The sequence below is a fragment of the Manis pentadactyla genome, chromosome 7 (assembly GCF_030020395.1).
Source record: "Manis pentadactyla isolate mManPen7 chromosome 7, mManPen7.hap1, whole genome shotgun sequence".
Classification (NCBI taxonomy): domain Eukaryota; kingdom Metazoa; phylum Chordata; class Mammalia; order Pholidota; family Manidae; genus Manis; species Manis pentadactyla.
In genome coordinates this window covers 117,261,564-117,283,698 of record NC_080025.1, presented here as the reverse complement: position 1 = coordinate 117,283,698, position 22,135 = coordinate 117,261,564, and the positions used below count along the sequence as shown (strand labels likewise).

General features: G+C 32.0%; 1 protein-coding gene across 2 annotated transcripts in view; it reads left to right on the top strand.

Moving 5' to 3' along the window:
• ASZ1 (ankyrin repeat, SAM and basic leucine zipper domain containing 1) overlaps positions 1-19,529 on the top strand; it is a 90,497-nt gene extending 70,968 nt beyond the window's left edge. For both annotated transcript variants that reach the window (XM_036905688.2, XM_036905687.2), the window contains 8 exons: positions 195-329; positions 1,671-1,795; positions 2,531-2,606; positions 3,587-3,643; positions 4,602-4,711; positions 14,972-15,077; positions 15,901-16,014; positions 19,076-19,529. In XM_036905688.2, coding sequence (XP_036761583.1) covers positions 195-329; positions 1,671-1,795; positions 2,531-2,606; positions 3,587-3,643; positions 4,602-4,711; positions 14,972-15,077; positions 15,901-16,014; positions 19,076-19,228 — 876 coding nt within the window. In that variant the 3' untranslated portion in view covers positions 19,229-19,529. The remainder of the gene's footprint in view (positions 1-194; positions 330-1,670; positions 1,796-2,530; positions 2,607-3,586; positions 3,644-4,601; positions 4,712-14,971; positions 15,078-15,900; positions 16,015-19,075) is intronic.
• The last annotated feature ends 2,606 nt before the right edge of the window (positions 19,530-22,135 follow it).

Here is a 22,135-nt window from a genome sequence, read left to right as displayed (position 1 = left end):
GTGAGCACTGGCACTTTGTCTTGAAATTACAACTTTGGAAATAGGTTTACATTATATGGTGAAATGAAGAGATTTCATCATTCCATTAATTAACCATGTTCACTTTTTTATTGTACCATAAATACTGTTTAAAAGTTTTCTATCTCATATGTACACCCTCTCTCTAAACAATCTCCTTTTTCCCCTACTTACAGGCTTTGATGTGGGCAGCACATAAGGGTCATAAGAAGGTAGCTTTGAAGTTGCTTGAACTTGGAGCTAATAAAGTGGTACAAACCAAAGATGGAAAGACAGCAAGTGAGATTGCAAAAAGAAATAAACATCTAGAGGTATCCTACATAGTAAACTAGTTTTTCTATGGCATACAAATTATCATTTGTAGAACTTTTGTATTATTTTGTTAAAATTCACAACTGTAATAATAGTATATCTGGCTATTATTGTTTAAATATGTAATTTTCCTCCAGTCACGTAATGAAGATTTTATTTTAGATAGAGTATATCTTTCACTAAATAAGAGGCATTTATAATATGGTAACTTAAAAGCTATATAAAGGGATAATAAAGTCTTACTCTGGCCCTAGAAATAAAATTGTAATAGACTATTTACTTAAACATTTCAAACTAGTCCAGATTTTTGTTAGTTTTTTAAGAAAGCTAGTAAAATTTCAAAATTTAACATGTAATTAAAATGTTTTCTAATTTTAATTAATACATATTAGTTTGAAAAATAAATCCTTTAAGCTACATTTACTGCTATGCATGTGACAAGGCATATAATAAAGTGTTAACATAGTTGAGTAGATGATCTGTCATTCAGATGTTAAACTCAGTAATAAATACTTGTCAAACCTTAAATTACTTTATTGATAAAAACTTTTGGTCTGAATATTAACGCTTTGGCCAAAGGTCTGTAATTTCTAAGCAAGGATTCAATAGTATAATTGTAATACTAAGTTTTATAGTTCAGGAGCTTCTAAAATGTTTTCTGAATTTGAAAGCATGTGACATTCCAAAGGTTCCCTCATATGATAATCAGATCAAACCACTTTTACTGCACATAATTTCCTTTTTTTAAAAGCGATCTGATAACCTGCCATTTTCTAACTCAAATCTACATTTCCAGAATTATTAGAGTGAATGCTAATCACTAAAGCCCTATAGTGATTAGGGCTTTATGAAATACCATAAAGAAATGTACAATTTCTAAGCTTTGAAAATGTTAGATTTTAAATCTAAGAAATTTCACCACATTGAGGTGTACAGTTGGGATTTGTGTATATTTAGTCATGCTTATTATTCCCTGCCTACTTAACTATGTATTTAAAGTATCACCTTAGTACTTAATCTTTCTGAGGCATTTACCAAAATGGAATTTTTAGTTTTGTCTTATATCTTACTAAAAATACTGTTACTGTCTTCCTTTAATTTTTACCATTTTGAACTAGATGCACTTTTTTCTTTTCTCATTATTTTTTCAGATCAAGGAAATATTTACTTGATTTTATAAATGTTATTCTCAGGGTGGTAAGTTGTAAAAGTTCTGTTGCTCAGAAAAATTGCAAAAATTTCCCATCTAGATATAAAATAATGATATGTTAAGTTTCTTTTAAGTATGAGGGATAGTATATAACACTGTTAACTGTATTTGAATGGTTAACTTTTTTCAGATCTTCAACTTTCTTTCTTTGACTATAAATCCATTGGAAGGAAAGCTTCAGCAGCTAACTAAAGAAGAGACTATTTGTAAACTATTGACAACAGATTCTGATAGAGAAAAAGATCATCTATTTAGGTAACAACATGTTTTTGTTCGACAGATACCTATAATGAGTAAAAATTGTTCATGTTTTTATTACTTATAGGAAATGTGATAACTTATTTAAAATATCTGATATTTTAAACTTTTACAAACATTTTTGAATATCACTTAGAAATGTCTGGATTTTAAGTGCTCTTTTCTCTAGAATTTTAGAAAGTTGTTACATATATGTGCTAGCAGTAATGAGAATAATGTTGGGCTTTAAAATAACAGTAAGATTTATTTTTTAAAATTTCTAAGATTGTATTTTTGCTAGTGTCCAACCTAGAGTACATCTTGCTTTCTAATTCTTTTTTAGCAGATTTCTGATTGTATAATTTTTCCCCTGAACACAGTTGTTCAGTACAGTACAGCCACAAAATTATTCTCTACTTAACCACATTTAAAATTGTTACTAAATTTTTACTTCCTGCAGTTAAAGAGATTTTCATGTACAGAGATCTCACAAGGAATATACATATTGGCAGATATTTTCATTCTTAGAGAAGATGAGCTACATTTTACTATCACCATTTCTTCTATATCTTCACTAAAGAAACCTTTCTTATTACTTTGATATAACAGATCTGGTATATAAATTTGCAGATATATTCTACATAGATTCAGCCTTATTCTCATTCTCTCTCTGCATTATAAATACATATTGCTTGTACATGTATAGTGTTTTTTTTTTTTTTTTGAAATTGACATTGCTATAAATATATGTAGTTCATATACAGAATTTGGAGATCTGGAAATATTTTTACATGGTCTTGGACTTGAACACATCACAGATTTATTAAAGGTAAGATTTTGTGTAAGTTACAGTAAGTTATGCATGTTGTTTGTTGGTTAGCATTAGAGTAAATATTAATCATAAGCATGCTCAAAGAAGTGCCAAAGTACTTTTCTCTGTAATATGTAGTACTTCCCATTTTAAACTTAAAAGCATTTCAAAAATGTATTATTCTAGAAATTTACATATATAAGAATCTGGTTGGATTAAACAGCTTTTATCCACTGCCTAAAGCTTCACAAGACTCCTCACACCCCTTAATTTATTTTTGCAGTTGCTTATCTTCCTTTATAGTCTATTAGAGGAGGCATGATTATAAGCTAAACAAATCTGGTATCAGACTCCTGCTTTAGATATTAAGTGAATATGTTACTTAAAATCTTTTTCATAAAGATGATAACAGCTGATGTGGTGTTGCTATCAGGATTAAATTAGATCGTATGCTGAGCACTTCTACAGGTGTTTTAGGCATGCATTAAAGGATTTGAATAGGTGACAGTTATCAGCCATTTAGCTGATAGGAAACAGTAAAGCAATATTTAAGATAGCATGTCCTTAGGAAAATGCACATTCTGTTTAGGTAGTTCAGAATTGGGCTTCACTATACAATCTTCACTATACTACTATTTTGAGAAATACTGAGTAAAACTAAATGTTATTGATTGTTTAATATAACATAATTAGAAATTTTAAATAGTCATAAAACATAATTTCAGTCATATTTCTTTTCATGTACGCAAATTTAAGTTGTAATCATTTTCTCTGAATCTGGAAAACTAGCTATATTTATATTCTTTTAGGTAACTATACATATTAGAACATGCATTACTGTTTCCCCAGTATAGTTCTATACCTGCATGTCCTATCTCCTCTAGAAAGCTGACAGTTATTTAGGGGTATAGCATATAATTGACTAACGTATGTACACTTGCCTACTTCCCCTCCTATTTTACTTACATTGATAGGTGGTATTTTTTCCTTTTTTACAGGAAAGGGATATAACTTTAAGACACCTTTTGACCATGAGGAAAGATGAGTTTACAAAGGTTAGTATCAAATTCAAAAACTCCAGAACTTACCTTCCATGTTTTTTAAAGTGTAGATCCTTTTATTTTTTTATTTTAAAAATCCTAGAGCTACAGACTATGAGTAATCTTTTGCTAAGTTCTTGGTTAGACACGATTATAGATAACCATGTCTAAAATATTCTCTTACAATATTAAGTTGCTTTAATTACACTTAAAGAGTTGTTTTTTGTATTCTTCAGATTAGAATATAACCAACCAAAACTGGTGCTTCATTTCTAAATGTGAAATACATTTGTAAACAGATTACTTAGAAATAAGTAATAGTTTTTTTGTGTATGTGGGTATGAATATGTGTCATCCAAATACTGCATTTCACTGGGTTCACAAAAAGATCAAGACATATTATTTTGCCATCTAATATTATTAAGTAACAATTTGAAAATAGCAGGAAACATTAGAGATAACTTAATAAACAGGATACCTAAAAAGTAATAATCTTCCTCCACAAACACATTAGAGACTTGAAATCGTTAGTATTACTAAAAATCAAAATAAACATACTACTTAGCTAAATCCAGGATAGATAATTTAGTTAATACTAAAGATAGAATACAGAGAAAAAGATGACATAATTCTAACTTAATCACTGATAAATTTTTAAGTAGTATTTTGAAGGAAAAACAGTTTTGCTGTGGTTTTTTTGGAAAGATTATATATTAAAATCTTGTAATTAGTTTTTAGAATACATAATTGTTATGTATTACAAAAAATTGACTACAGTCACTAAATATTTTAATGATGTAACCTTGTCAGTCACATTTGTGAGCAAACCATATATTTTTATATCTATTTTTCCAATACGTATCTGTTTTTTTAAGCTGTGAATTAATAAAGTAGAACACTTATTTAGTAATTCTGAATATTAAATTATTCAAGCATGACTATCTTATTACACCTTAAAATTATTCCTACTTAGAATGGAATTACTGGTAAAGATCAGCAGAAAATTCTGGCTGCTCTTAAAGAAATAGAGGTAGAAGAGATAAACTTTGGAGAATTACCTGAAGTGGCAAAGTTGGAAATCAGGTAAAATTAACTTATTGGTTTGCATTAATATTCTTTAGAATCAACTATTGCTTTTTAGTTTAATTTTAATAATGTCTGATTGATAGCATCACTTTCCCAAGGAAATGCATAGTTCATTTTGCAATATACTGTGTTCTGAAATGAGAGATACTTTATAAAGTTAATTTTTATAAACTTGTCTTGCCAAGAACCAAAACAGTGCATCTTTTTGTTAACTCACATAGAAACTTTTTTTTTTCATTGTATTTTGCTAAAGGAACTATATAAGAGATCCCATGCTTTTCACTGTGTAGCTTTTATTCACTCTAAATCATTTCAAGCATCAAATTGAAAATTCAAAGTAGTAATATTTTCACTTCAGGCAAATGAAAGTGTTTCTCATGTATCTCAGCCCTATTTTCAGCCTTATTCTTTAAGAAATTATGTCATCAATATAGAAAGTTAATTTTCAGTATTATAAACTTGTCAAGCACTGATCATTAGTAACATAAGTAATCTAATATGTACTTTTGAAATGGCATTTGATTTATTAATATATTATGGAGCAGTAAATTATTTTCTTAACTCTTTATTTAAAATAATTATAGACTCAGAGGAAATTGCAGAGATGTACAGGGAGGTCCCATGCATCCTTTACCCAATCTCACCTAGAGCTATTATCTTGCATAACTATAGTACAGTATCAAAACCAGAGAACTGACTTAGGTACAGTCTACATCACTTATTTGTATTTCACCAGTTATACATCTCCTCATTAATATGTATGTGTAGAGAGCTCCATGCAGTTTTATCACGTGTAACTTCATGTATCCACTGCCACAGTATACTTAATATACCATTACCACAGGCTCCTTCATACTACCTTTTTATATTCACACCCATCCTTCTCACCACTCCTAGCCTCTAGCAACCAACGATGTTATCCATCACTTCAAGGATGTTTTCATGAATGTTATGCAAATAGAATCACACAGTATGTATCCTTTTTTGATTAGCTTTTTTCAGTCAGCCTGATTTCCTTGAGGCTTTTCTAAGTTATATCCTATCAAATAAAATACAAATGCAGCTCTATCATCACTAGTGTAGCCTGCCCAAAACTAATACTGCAACTATGATAAATATTAATCAAAAACATGAATAATAGATTTCCACACCATTTTAAAAAGAGTTCCAGGAGATAATTTAGATAATACAGATTTCTTAAAAAAACTTTATTGCAAAGTTAAATTGTTTCTCTTTCTCTTAATATATTTCCTTATAACAAGGTGGTCTATATTCAAAATAATGCCTCATCATTTCAAAATAACATTGGAGCTCTTAAATATTTAAATGCATCTTAAAGGATTTCAGTCATGAGGACTCAAAGTCAGCAAACCTTCTTGACTCTCGTCATTTTCTTTACTTTTTTAATTTATTGTTTCTATGAAGGAACATTCTAAGTTCTACATAACTGAACTGCAAATTAACTCTTCTAATATAACTTATTTGTATGATGGCAGAGTTGCTGGTATGAATTTACTTTGTGGGATTTAATAGACTTAAAGAATGTGCAGAATCCTGAATGGTTCACTTATTAAAACTGCTGAATTTTTTAAAAAGTAAAACTGGCAGACATATATTTCAGGAATTTGACCTTGTTATTAAATCACAGACTTTGTTTACATGCTGTTATGGAAAAGATTTTACTTCCATTTGTTCAAAGTCATTCTTTAAAGAAGAAATTAGTCATTAAGTCATAAGAAAACTAACAGCAGGAAAAGTTGAACTGATTGATTATAATCTTCTGGTAATGTGACTTCAACAGTTTAGCTACTAATTTATTGTAAGGTACTTTTCTTCTATGTGTTAAATTTTCTAAAATAGCCTGTTATAAGAACATGTATGCACAGTACATGTTCTTTTTTTCTAGACTTAGCCTTACTATGTTTGCAGAACTAGAGAATACAATTTAACTATATTAATAACCATTCCATTACTACTTTGAGATATTTTGAACAAGAATAGTAGGTTTTCATCCATATTTTGACATTTCAACAGTTTCTGCCCAGAGCTTTTCTCTGAACTGACCTCTACTTGAATGTATCAAAGGCATCTCAAAATTATGTCCATTAAGGAAACTCTTTCTCCTCCAAAAAGAAAAAGCTATATAGATACCTGGTTTTATGTAAAAATACATTGCTCACATCTATTATTTATAAACATTCTAAAATTGGGAACTCTTTAATACTTAACATCAGGGGAATGGTTGAACATTTCATCAATATAGTTATTCTGTCATTAAAATTATCTAGAAACTTAATGTCATGGAAAAATATTTATAATTAGTATAAAAGGCAAATATAAAATGGAGTGTTAGCTATAATGCCAGTTGTTTATGTGCATATGAAAAATACTGGAAGAAAATGTGTACTATTAGAAAATATTCTGGAAGAAAATAGTACTAGTCATTATTTTTGGATGAGAAGAGTATTGATGATTTTAATTTTTCCAGATATTTTACAATGAAAACATAACACTTTTTCTGGAGTACCTTTACTTAAAGTATAACTTTTATCCTAATATTTGATCTTACATTTTTAAAATACAGTCTGTATTTTAGAGCTTACACTATGTTATGCTGCTGTAACAAATAACTTCTAAATCTAAATGACTTATAATAACAAAGTTTATTTCTTGATCACCTGTTATCATGGGTCAGCTGCAGTGGATCTCCTCCTTGTGACTATTCTGAGAAGCAGCCCCACCTGGACGTGCTGCTCTTGTGGCAAAGGAGAAGAGAAATGGCAGAACCAGTCAGGGGCTCTTAAAGCTCCTGTTCAAAGATTCCAGTCACTTCCAGTCATATCTTATTTACCAGAGCAAGTCATATGACCAGCCTTCATGCCAATGGGACATGAAATATAATCCTTTGGCAGAGAGTGGCCTGGTAGTATTTAGCTCAGTAGAAAAGACAGGATAATTTAATTAAATAATGCAGTCTACCTTACATATGCCATATTTATTTTGAATTATTTGACTACAATTAATTCACATAGTGTATGATGAATGGCACACTGTAGGGGTGTGTTTTTTACAATTTTCCTATCCATATTCAGTGGCTCTGAATATTAGAACAAGAAAGATAAATATTTTCCTTTCACTCATTAGACTGTAATTTTGTTAACAATCTTATGTGTTTATTCAAACTAACATCAGAGCTTATTCTGAAGCTTATAAGTTTATATTCCACATATATACATGTATGAACTGTCTTTCTAGTCTAGAATTATAGTGACCTACTATTACTTGATATTTTGAATGATAGTTTTCAGTGGATATTAATTTCTTTGTGACCATTCATTACATAAAAAACTTATAAGGCATTAGTGAATTACTCAAGTTATTTTTATTGATAATAAAAGTTGAGTATTTAAGAGCACTAAAATCTCAGATATAAGTGTACCTTATATAAATATTACATGGGAACAGAAAAATTACTACAAGTAACTGCTGTTGTTTTGACAGAAATATGTTCAAGTTCGGTTCTTTCTAGATAAAGATCACAAATAAAATGGAACAAAGAATTATATTTATTTTGAAAATGCTTTCTTATAAATACTGCTTTTGCTTAAGTGGATAGAACATGAGCTTATCTAATTTTTTTTTCCAATTTGGTTTTACAAAGCAAAATTCATAAATTTTTCATTTTTGGTGACTCAATTATTATAGTAGGTTCATAAAATTTAAAGTCTTCATTTTATATAAAGTATTTTTTTCAACCTAATAGCTAAGAAGAAAAACTTGTTTTAAATTAAAATACCATATAAGCCCCAGCAATGTATCTTAGAGAAAAGTTTGCATTTCATTGGAGGTTAATCTTGCTTGCTTCTTACAATCTTTCCTCCTGGAAACAGCATAAAAGAAACTGTATTGTGTACAGACACTTTACTTATAAGAACTTCACATACTTCTCAACTCTTAACATTAATGATTTTACTTAATTTTGTCATTCCACTAGAAGGTAACATTTTTATTGTAATCCTTTGTTTTATTATCCATCTAAATTTTGTTTTTTCATCTTCTCTGAATTGCCTATTCATATCTGTGGTCTACTTTTCTATTGGGTTGTGTACATTTCTGTGTAGCTTTCACTGTAAATTGGCTTCTGTCACTGAATCTAATCTAGTCACCAGTGTCTCTTCATTGCCAGAATCAGTGGAATTATCTTAATTACTTAACATGCTTTACCTTTTCCTCCTTCTTGACTCCATCCCCTTTGCCTTTATAACAGACCTTAACTCCTGATTTTCTGCTTCTCAGGCTACTTTTTCTTTGATAGCTTGTTTCTCCTACTCCTGTTAACTCTCCCTCTTCACAATGTGTATCCTTTTTCTTTGTGGTCTTATCCATTACCATAGTTTTGATTTCTGTTGGTGACCAAATTACACACATTTCATTTAATACCACCAAAGTTTGTGCCTATATACACATTGAAGGAAAGACTGAATTTCTGCTAGAGGTTAGTGAAAACAAAAATGCAATTTCCCCCATGTAAGTTCAGCAACTCCTGAATTCTGTGTAGCCTCCTAATCTCCCAGGATAAGTACTCAACAAGACTGACATTCTCTACTGCTTTACTGGTTGTTTCCTCCCACGTCTCCTACCACCACCATCATCATTATATTAAGTTTGTTTGATGCCATCCAAGTGCCAGACGAAATGATAGGAACTTTTTCGTGCATTAGCCCCGCAATCCTCCTGATAGTCCTGCTATCTTACTTCTAGACATACAGAAACATTTGCTGAAGATTAGGCTTGTCCAAGATCATAAAGCGAGTAAGTGTGGGAACTAAATTCAAACTCAGGTCTTCCTGACTCTAGAGTCTGTGTTCTTACATATAATGCCATTATGTTTTTCTCTTCAACCCACTCCTTTCCCTACTACCCACCCCCAAATTCACTTCCCTACTTGGTGGTGCCACCTTCCATTGAACAAAAAAACTTAGAATCATCCTAGATTCTTCTTTTACATGCAATCCATCACCAAGTTTTTCTATTTATTCTCCTGATGTTTCTTTTATATATATATATTTTTTTTATGTTGGTATCATTAATCTACAATTATATGAAGGACATTATGTTCACTAGGCTCCCCTCTTCACCAAGTCTCCCCAACATACCTCTTCACAGTCCCTGTCCATCAGCATAGTAAGATGCTGTAAAATCACTACTTGTCTTCTCTGTGTTGTACAGCCCTCTGTCCCCCCCCCCACATTATACATGCTAATTGTAATGCCCCCTTTCTTTTTCCCCGCCCTTATCCCTCCCTTCCCACCCCTCCTGCCCAGTCCCTTTCCCTTTGGTAACTGTTAGTCCATTCTTGGGTTCTGTGCTTCTGCTGCTGTTTTGTTCCTTCAGCTTTCCTTTGTTCTTATACTCCACAGATGAGTGAAATCATTTGGTACTTGTCTTTCTCTGCCTGGCTTATTTCACTGAGCATAATACCCTCTAGCTCCATCCATGTTGTTGCAAATGGTAGGATCTGTTTTTTTCTTATGGCTGAGTAATATTCCATTGTGTATATGTACAACCTCTTCTTTATCCATTCATCTACTGATGGACATTTAGGTTGCTTCCATATCTTGGCTATTGTAAATAGTGCAGCTATAACATAGGGGTGCATCTGTCTTTTTCAAACTGGAGTGCTGCATTCTTAGGGTAAATTCCTAGAAGTGGAATTCCTGGGTCAAATGGTATTTCTATTTTGAGCATTTTGAGGAACCTCCATACTGCTTTCCACAATGGTTGAACTAATTTACATTCCCACCAGCAGTGTAGGAGGGTTCCCCTTTCTCCACAACCTCGCCAGCATTGGTTGTTGTTTGTCTTTTGGATGGTAGCCATCCTTACTGGTGTGAAATGATATCTCATTGTGGTTTTAACTTGCATTTCTCTGATGACTAGCAATGTGGAGCATCTTTTCATGTGTCTGTAGGTCATCTGAATTTCTTCTTTAGAGAACTGTCTATTCAGCTCCTCTCCCCATTTTTTAATTGGATTATTTGCTTTTTGTTTGTTGAGGTGTGTGAGCTCTTTATATATTTTGGATGTCAACCCTTTATCAGATCTGTCATTTATGAATATATTCTCCCATACTGTAGGATACCTTTTTGTTCTATTGATGGTGTCCCTTGCTGTACAGAAGCTTTTCAGCTTGATATAGTCCCATTTGTTCATTTTTGCTTTTGTTTTCCTTGCCCGGGGAGATATGTTCAAGAAGAGGTCACTCATGTTTATGTCTAAGAGATTTTTGTCTGTTTTTTTTCTAAGAGTTTTATGGTTTCATGACTTACATTCAAGTCTTTGATCCATTTTGAATTTACCTTTGTGTATGGGGTTAGACAGTGTTCCAGTTTCATTCTCGTACATGTAGCTGTCTAGTTTTGCCAGCACCATCTGTTGAAGAGACTGTCATTTCCCCATTGTATGTCCATGGCTCCTTTATCAAATATTAATTGGCCATATATGTTTGGGTTAATGTTTGGAGTCTCTATTCTGTTCCATTGGTCTGTGGCTCTGTTCTTGTGCCAGAACCAAATTGTCTTGATTACTGTGGCTTTGCAGTAGAGCTTGAAGTTTGGGAGTGAGAATTCCACCCCCCCTCCACTTTATTCTTCCTTCTCAGGATTGCTTTAGCTATTCGGGGTCTTTGGTGTTTCCATATGAATTTTTGAACTATTGGTTCCAGTTCATTGAAGAATGCTGTTGGTAATTTGATACGGATTGCATCAAATCTGTATATTGCTTTGGGCAGGATGGCCATTTTGACAATATTAATTCTTCCTAACCAGGAGCATGGGATGAGTTTCCATTTGTTAGTGACCTCTTTAATTTCTCTTAAGAGTGTCTTGTAGTTTTCAGGGTATAGGTCTTTCACTTCCTTGGTTAGGTTTATTCCTAGGTATTTTATTCTTTTGAATTGCTTTCCTGATTTCTCTATTAGTCCATTGCTAGTGCATAGGAAAGCCACAGATTTCTGTGTGTTAATTTTGTATCCTGCAACTTTGCTGAATTCCGATACTAGTTCTAGAAGTTTTGGAGTGGAGTCTTTAGGGTTTTTTATGTACAATATCATGTCATCTGCAAATAGTGACAGTTTAACTACTTCTTTACCAATATGGATTCCTTGTATTTCTTTGTTTTGTCTAATTGCCGTGGCTAGGACCTCCAGTACTATGTTGAATAATAGTGGGGAGAGTGGGCATCCCTGTCTTGTTCCCAATCTGAAAGAAAAAGCTTTCAGCTTCTCGCTGTTCATTTTGATATTGGCTGTGGGTTTATGATATATGGCCTTTATTATGTTGATGTACTTGCCCTCTATACCCATTTTGTTGAGAGTTTTTATCATGAATGGATGTTGAATTTTGTCGAATGCTTTTTCAGCATCTATGGAGATGAACATGTGGTTTTTGTCCTTCTTTTTGTTGATGTGGTAGATGATGTTGATGGATTTTCGAATGTTGTTACCATCCTTGCATCCCTGGGATGAATCCCACCTGGTCATGGTGTATGATCCTTTTGATGTATTTTTGAATTCAGTTTGCTAATATTTTGTTGAGTATTTTTGCATCTACCTTCATCAGGGATATTGGTCTGTAGTTTTCTTTTTTGGTGGGGTCTTTGCCTGTTTTTGGTATTAGGGTGATGTTGGCTTCATAGAATGAGTTTGGGAGTATTCCCTCCTCTTCTATTTTTTGGAAAAGTTTAAGGAGAATGGGTATTATGTCTTCTCTGTATGTCTGATAAAATTCCGAGGTAAATCCATCTGGCCCGGGGGTTTTGTTCTTTGGTAGTTTTTTGATTACCACTTCAATTTCGTTGCTGGGAATTGGTCTGTTTAGATTTTCTGTTTCTTTCTGGGTCAGTCTTGGAAGGTTGTATTTTTCTAGGAAGTTGTCCATTTCTCCTAGGTTTCCCAGCTTGTTGGCATATAGGTTTTCATAGTACTCTCAAATAATTCTTTGTATTTCTGTGGGTTCCGTTGTGATTTTTCCTTTCTCGTTTCTGATTCTGTTTATTTGTGTTGACTCTCTTTTTCTCTGAATAAGTCTGGATAGAGGCTTATCTATTTTGTTTATTCTCTCGAAGAACCAGCTCTTGGTTTCATTGATTTTTTTCTACTGTTTTATTCTTCTCAATTTTATTTATTTCTTCTCTGATCTTTATTATGTCCCTCCTTCTGCTGACCTTAGGCCTCATTTGTTCTTCTTTTTCCAATTTCGATAATTGTGACATTAGACTATTCATTTGGGATTGTTCCTCCTTCTTTAAATATGCCTGGACTGCTATATACTTTCCTCTTAAGACTGCTTTTGCTGTGTCCCACAGTAGTTGGGGCTTTGTGTTGTTGTCATTTGTTTCCATATATTGCTGGATCTCCATTTTAATTTGGTCGTTGATCCATTGATTATTTAGGAGCATGTTGTTAAGCCTCAATGTGTTTATGAGCCTTTTTGCTTTCTTTGTACAATTTATTTCTAGTTTTATACCTTTGTGGTCTGAAAAGTTGGTTGGTAGGATTTCAATCTTTTTGAATTTACTGAGGCTCTTTTTGTGGCCTAGTATGTGGTCTATTCTGGAGAATGTTCCATGTGCACTTGAGAAGAATGTGTATCCTGTTGCTTTTGGATGTAGAGTTCTGTAGATGTCTATTAGGTCCATCTATTCTAGTGTGTTGTTCAGTGCCTCTGTGTCCTTACTTATTTTCTGTCTGGTGGATCTGTCCTTTGGAGTGAGTGGTGTGTTGAAGTCTCCCAGAATGAATCCATTGCATTCTGTTTCCTCCTTTAGTTCTGTTAGTATTTGTTGCACGTATGTTGGTGCTCCTGTATTGGGTGCATATATGTTTATAATAGTTATATCCTCTTGTTGGACTGAGCCCTTTATCATTATGTAATGTCCTTCTTTATCTCTTGTTACTTTCTTTATTTTGATGTCTGTTTTGTCTGATACTAGTATTGCAACACCTGCTTTTTTCTCCCTGTTGTTTGCATGAAATATCTTTTTCCATCCCTTGACTTTTAATCTGTGCATGTCTTTGGGTTTGAGGTGAGTCTCTTGTAAGCAGCATATGGATGGGTCTTTCTTTTTTATCCATTATATTACTCTGTGTATTTTGATTGGTGCATTCAGTCCATTTACATTTAGGGTGATTATTGAAAGGTATGTACTTATTGCCATTGCAGGCTTTAAGTTTGTGGTTACCAAAGGTTCAAGGTTAGCTTCTTTACTATCTTACTGTCTATCTTAACTCGCTTATTGAGCTATTATAAACACTGTCTGATGATTCTTTATTTCTTCCTGATGTTTCTTAAACTACTACTCTGCCCCTTTCCAATTCATATTGCCCGTCAGACCTAAAACTTTCCTTCATCATCTCTCAGATGGATTTTTCCATTTGCCTTCCAGTTATTATCTGTACTTCCACTTTTGTGTTCCTTTAGTCCACACCCCCCCCAAATAAGCTTTCTCATACAAAAATCTGATTTTTTGCTTTCCTGTTAAAATCCTTTACTAACTCTACATTATCAAAAGATAAAATTCAATTCCTTAGCATGTCACAAAAGTTCCTTGAATAAATGGCTACATTCAGCCTCTTCTCTTACTGTTTTCCCGTAATTGTCCTTTAGTTATACTTTGGTGATCTCCTACTCCCCATACTTTTGCACCTCCTGTGCTATCCATCCAGAATCCCTTCTCTTCCTTACCTGCCTGACAAATTTATTGTTAAGCTCCAGACTCAGTTCAAGTATTACCTTTATGAAGCATTCCTAATCCTGTAATCCCTTTACACTAAATTCATTATCTCTGAATTTTAGATGTCTCAACTATAAACTAATATACCTTACAGTTTACAGCTATTAACACTATCTACCTTCCAGAAGTTGTTGGGAGGAATTAAAGAAGAATAAATGTAAAATAACTAGTACAGTGACCTCCCATAATAGATAAATATTGGTACTTTTATATTCCATGTTCATATGTCCTTTTGAATAACAATTTTATAATTATAAGTTTGCCTCTCATCCTGAACTTTGAGATCCTCAAGATTGGAGACTTCGTTCTCCTTGTATACTCAATGTTTATTTCAGCTGCTAATACTTATGAGCTATTCTATTAATATTTTTTAATTAACAAATGTTGACTACATATTGAGTAACTAACTAGGAAAATGAAGTATATTGTTCATATTAGTGATTCCTGTTTGTTTCCTCTCTTTAGTGGTGATGAGTTCCTCAACTTTCTGCTGAAATTAAACAAACAGTGTGGCCATTTAGTAACAGCTGTACAGAATATCATTGCCGAGTTGCCTGTAAATTCTCACAAGGTATTGTACAAAAGCTATTAAGTGAAGAAAGTTAATATAACTTAAATATAAGTTAAATATAACTCAGTAAACAGTAGTGACCTGGAAAAATTGTATATTTCTTCTACAAATTCACATAAGGTCTAAATAAGTCAGTTTGTTTTTAACTCCTTTACATACTAGCTAATTGAAAAACTTTGTGTTTTATCCCTCAAGAAAAGGAAAGTGAGTCAGACCAACATTAAGCTGATACATGTATCAGTTTAAACTTACCATTTGTTCTTAAAAGGAATTTAATTGTTTAAAATAAAGTGACGGGACGCCCAAGTGAAAGTTGAAACAGAACAGTGTGTTGAGTGTTATTAAAAACCATATCAATATATGGGTTTTCTTAATGAAAGAAAATTTAAATAGAGAAAGTGTAAGTGACTTGTAAAAGCAAATTTACTTTGTAGAATTTTTCTTGTGATTTGGCTTTAATTATTCATCTATAGTGAAAAAATTTTAATGCACTGTTTTCCTATGATATTTATGTAACCCTATGTGGGAATCATGTCATTCTTAAAACCTTCATGAATTATTAAATTCCATCATAAATATTATTACTAATATTAGTCTCCATAAAGTCATATCTACCTATTATTTATTAATACATTCAGGAAACTAATTTTACTACTTACATCAAATTACTGACTTATTTTGATGTCAAGATTTATCCTCAACCAAAAAAAAGTGCCCTTTAGTTATTTAATGTTCAAGAGTGTTGTATAATTTCTATGCATTTTATGAAGTTGTGAGAAGTTGTTTCCTGTTCTTTAAACGTAATTTTTGAAAATATTAACAGGTAGCACTAGAATGGGCTTCTCCCCGGAATTTTACTTCAGTTTGTGAAGAACTGGTTAGTAATGTTGAAGATTTGAATGAAGAGGTCTGCAAGCTAAAAGACTTAATCCAGAAGGTATGTATTTAACATAAAAAGGGGAAAAATGATTTACAGCATAATATGTTAAACAATGAAGCAGTTCTGACAAGAGCAACTTAAACTCCCACTAGACAAGTAGAAAAAATAGTTCCCAAAGGAAAAAATATACACAGTAATAACAAACTTTGTTGTTCATTAAATAAATGTTCCTTAAAAGAACAATGATAAATCATTTTCAGTCTTTTAAATTAGCACAGAACATGTATTACCCTACTCATTATGGTTAGACTTCACCAAACTGATAATTTTATGTGAGACTTGTGTCACAATCCCTTTCAAAAGCAGTTTGGCAAGAGTTTATGTGACCATAAGAATATTTGTTTCTTTCAATAGTAGTTTAATGATTACAAAATACTAACACATATTAGATTTAATAAATTGTGGTACACCCATTTGTTCTAATGCTATGCAGCCCATTGAGAAAATAATGAAAATCAAATATCAACGTGTTAAAAATAAGAAGTTAAATTGTAAGTTTTACTTCTGCATAAATGTGCAGATGAAAAAACTACCAAAACGAAATGTTTATTAGCTCTGTTAACCTGATTGTGGATAAAATATTCCTTTTATTTTCTAGGCTCCCTATAATATCTTTTATAATTTAACCTTTTTAAAGAGCATGGACTCTATGGTTGTTACTTCTATACTCATATAGAGGTATACATATCTGGACTTAAGAATAGGTGATTTTTCCCCTTAGGAGAAAATTGACTATAACAAAATCTAGGCTGTTGAATTAGGGAACTCTGTTGAAGATAAGTAAAAAAGGAAAACACTTTCATTCAATTAAAAACTCAATTCTGCATTCTCTATTTAATAAATATATTTGGTATCTATAAAGTTTTTGTGAAATATCTGATAAATGTTATGCTTTCAATTTTTATAGCTTCAACCATAAGTTCTAATATTTTTATTAGTATTTTATCAAAAAGATATTTTCCTCAAAATAAACTTTATACATGCTCCAGGTAATTTTTCATTCTAGCTATTGATATAGGTCCAATTAAAATGAGTCTTTTAAAAAAGGGAACAGAAAATTGTAAAGCAAATTATACAAAATAGTAGAGGAATAAAAGCATTTTTAATGGGACAAATGAATGGTATATTTCAAAATTCTTTTAGAAGATAACTCCTTTTCCTGAGAAGAGGCATCTTAGAAATCATTTTCCCTCTGACATTTATTCATTCAACAAACTAAGAGTGCCTGCTGTGTGTCAAGCAACTGTGCTAACACATTAGTCTCCTAATTATTCTGCTTCCATTTCTCTGTTCCTTTAATCTACACCATTCCTCGTGTTGACTTTCTTATACGAAAATCTGATTTTCTACTTTCTGAACTTGACAACATGAGAATGATAGCACCGTTCATCTTTACTGCCTCCATCATCTAGAAGAATTGAAGGAAAATGGTATTGATTTACTTAGTGTGTTTCTCTTGGGGATTCCAAGGGAAATTTGGAAGGATTTATGAAAAGATAACTTCCTACAAAGTACCAACCTTCAACGGTTAATGTAGGAAATTCTGTAAGACATCTTTGCCTAAGGATTGGTAATTATTTGTTTTCTCCAAGATGAATTAAAAACATTGGTGGGATTGTAAGATTGACATGAAATTAGAGACCAGATTTTTCTTAAAGGAATGAAATTAAAAAACACAGCTGTAGAGGCAACTTTGACTCTAAAACATAATTCAGTCAGGTACCAAAATATTTTAGTAATGCTTACTTCACTACACTGAGATTTGATTTAGAGAACTGTGAGGCCTTCCAGACTTGGGAATATGCTATCATGCCTGTTAAGCTTATGATATTTCAGTTTACCAATAATGACTAAAGGGAATTAAAAAAAAAAAAACATGAGTTTTTTTATTATAGATAAGTGTATGGAGGTAACAAAGAGAGAGGGTGGGTGGGAGAGGTCAAGGCTAGACTTTAACACCACATCACTCTCTTTCAAACCAACACACTGACAGGCTCCTGTCAGAAAGGGTCATTCTAAGTAATTGGATAATAAAAGGAAGGACCGTCCCAGGACTCAGTAAATGGAGCATCAGTGTCAAAAAGGAATCTGTTGCTGAATGAAGCCATGTGGAAGTTAGACCAAGAATACCATATTAATGAGTGTGGCATTGAAGTCTGTTTTCTGCTATAAATTTAAAATTAATTTTGCAGGCTTTTAAAATTAAATATTTATCCTGTAGATTTTAGAAGTAGTTATTCTTGCTAATGTTGAAAGTACTTATTCACCACTCTAGCACAGGATGTTTCTAGTAAATATCACTCTATAAATGTGCCTGATTCTTTTTATCTTTCAGGGATCTTTTGGTTTCTGCTCATTCTCCCTCCTCCAACCCTCCCCCAGCAACCATCTTTCTCACACACACAAACACACACTCACACACAAGGCGTGGGGAGGCTTTCTTTAGCAGGAAAGTTCTCTGTGTGGGAATTTAGAAACCAATGGGTCACATACTTCATTGCTGAGAAGTGCTAAAACAACCACTTAAGTTTTTGTTGTAGTTAATTATATTTAAATAAAAGATTATGACAATTATATTTAAATAAAAGATTAAATTTTTTGCACTAACTGGAGCCTTCCAGTTTTTGTTTAATTTCATGTATTGTAGGTATGCTCTAAGAATGGTTCACTTTTTTTGTAGGAAATCAACTGATATTTCATACAGAAAGAAAAAAATAACAGTTGTCTTTCATTATTTTCCTAAACTAGAAATAGAAACTTGAACATTAAAGAAACTTTATCTCCTGGCATAAAAATATGATTTTAAAGTATACTAATCTATGAAAGCATTTGTCTTTAATGTGAAACTAGTAATTTACTATAATGGGATCCTGGTGAAAGAAGATGGTCTTTCAAGACATATGTGTTTACTTTAAATTTTCTGTGGAAATCTTGTATTGGCTACATTCTAAATCAAATATATTAACTTGGATATCATGATATTTTTAAAAATCAAAGATATTTTTATTTTCAGTGATATGCACGTTAATTCTTTTCTTTTTCCCACACTAAATATTAGTTGCAAAATGAACGAGGAAATGATCCAACTCATATACCATTAATGGAAAAGGTGTCTACATGGAAGAGTAGAATTTTGAAGAGCACAGCTGTTACAATATGCGGATTTGGGTTTCTTCTTTTCATTTGCAAGCTCACTTTCCAGAGAAAATAACCCTAAAATTTGTTTTGAGTAATATGTGTATTTCTTATTTAAATTACCTAAAAATGTTGCTTTTAATTACTTTTGGCACAATCTAACTACATTCTGTGCCCATACTCCATAGGAAAAATTGTGGTAGTGTAGAGCAGAAAATTTTTCTTTAGGATGTGGTTTGTCAGTTTGAGTTAAAAATATAATTTGTTATATTTTTATGTTAATTTGATCAAGCAGTAAATTATGATTCTTAAGTTTGATCCTGTCGCTCTAAATCACATTAAAAATAAAAGTTTTATCTAATATTCTTTGACATTTAGGAAAAAGTGTGTTCATTTGTCACAGTGAATCTTGCAGAATTTGTAGTGTTCATAAATCAGTAACTTTCTTTTAGTCCTTATTTTTCCCTTTAATTATTATGTAATAAGGGATTCCTTTTTTTTTTAGTTATATTACATTATTAGGAAGTTACTAATTTTGAAAGTACTCCAGAGAATGCAATGGATAAAGATACAGTATAAAATTTTTAAATTATGGATTTAAAACCTGGGAAAAAGTACTTTAAATGTAAATTTGAAAGGCAGGAAAATTTAGAGAACAGTGTGGAAAGCACAAAGTACTTTAGAATTTTTTTGTAATTACTTGTGGGAACATATGACATGTACTATATGTGGAATTCTTGAAGATGTTATGAAAGTGAATGGCGTTTGTCATATAGCTTCTCATCAGTCTAAAGAAGTAATACACACTTTGTGATTTTTCAAAATAAAAATAATTATATTCAGAGTTAAAAGCGAAGGTAATGAAAGAATGGCCTAATATAGCAGAGAATATAGTAGTGAAATCTTGCTTGACTTAGTATCATACTTAGAACAGATACAGTTTATTTATAACCACTGAAAGATAAACATCAAGCAAAGGGAAATATCTGTGGAAAAGAACATTGTAAAGAACTATCTATCATTAGTAGAAATTTCTTGGTTATACCAAAGCAACAAGACTGAAATCTTTTTTTTTTCAGAGAATATTCTCAATTATATATCACTGAAAGAAATTTGTGTCTGACATTTTAACCCAAGTGCCATAGCTAGACTTTTTTTTTTTATATTCCTCAATTTAAATGGGTTCAAGACTTAGAACTAAGCTGGAATATGACAGAAGAGTAAGTACTTCACTTACTTCACAAACCAAACTCTCTCAAGTATTAGGACTATGAATATTTGAGACTATGTACTTCAAATATAACACCTTAAATACAGAGTGTGTTTCCCTAGTAGCACAGTGCTTAAGCAAATAAAAGATCTTTAAATGTTAGTTTTAGTTTACTTAAAGAAAAAACAATTATAGGAAAAGGACAGAGGTCCTACCTGATGGTCTTCGTAAAATAGGCTTTCAGCTCAGTTCATCATAAAAGACGATCATATTTCTTCTACTAGCTGCACAGGTCACTATTCCTTTCCTCTAACCAAACCAAACTCAAGTATTAGGACTATGAATATTTGAGACTATGAAATATTTGAGACTATGAATATTTGAAACTATGAAAATGAAAATTGTTACAATAATCACTTTCTGAAAGGATTTGTCAAATTCCTTAAAATAGTGATCTTGCCCCAATGTACTTCAAATATAAGTAGCTATTCAGGGGAAAGAAATACTGTAAAGTCCATTGTATTTGAATATTCTGAGTATATTTTTATTCCTTTGACAAATACAGTATAATTTTCAGGTTATAGATTGAGAGTAAGTGTGGCAGCTTTTGTTGTGAATAAATCGTTTCTTCATGGGTAAAGTATCAATAGAATAAATAAGACTCCTTCATGGTTTAATAAAATTGGTTATTTTATCTAGAGTGTGTCTCTTCCTATCCTTTCTATGATTGTTTGATTTGATTACAGTGCTATACTGTGGGGAGTGGTAATAAATTCTGGAATATTCATTCTGTTACGGATAGCTCAGTACAAATTTTTGTTCCCTTTTTAAAAACAAGTTCTGTAAAGATATCCCTAAAAACCACAGATAAGAATGTTATAAACCAAGTTTTAAGTCTATGTACTTGAAAGCAGTGGAACTATTCTCTTATTAGTTGGTGTTTAGTTTTTAATTAGTTGGATCCAAAAATATTCCTATACCTTTGGAATCAACTTTGGAACCCAAATTATCCATTATAAGCACCTGTCAGGATGCAAGTCTTCCAAAGAGAAGAATGATTATTTGCCACTATCCTTAAGTAGGGTGCTTAGTGCTGTCTGGCAACCCTATTCCATTTCCCTGGTACATTCACTAACCTTTTCACTGGGTTATTATTTTATGCTTCTCTGTCCTCAAATTTCTAAGACCTTTCTCCTCTTCTCACTCTTAAGTGACGGCCTGCTTCTTACTGCCCTAGGAAACAGAATCAGTGAAAGAACTTCAACACTGGTTTTCCTTTCCTAAGAAGTCAGCAAACTTCTTTTGAAAAGGGCCAGATAGAAAATATTTTGGGCTTTGCAGGCCATGTTCTATGTCACAACTTCATAACACTGCCATTATGGTGCAAAAGCACCTGTAGACAATATATAAGTGAATAGATGCAGCCATGGTACAGTAAAACTTCATTTACAAAAACAGTGTAAGCCCACCAGATTTAACCCACCAAGCTATAGTTTGCCAACTCCAGTCTAATGTTAAACATTTATAACTATTGGTTATTTTTAATTTTTAAAATCTGAGAGTCTCTGCTTTTTGACTGAATTGTTCAGTCCACTCTTTTTCAATGTTATTGGTATATTTTTGGAATATTGGTTTATTATTGGTATACTGGGCAGAAACATCAGTCATTTTCTATTTTCTGTATTGTAAGAAAATCTCTAATGATTTTTTCACCTTTCTTTTTTTACTTACTTTGTTAGTGGTCACTCTAGGACTTACCATACACATCATAAC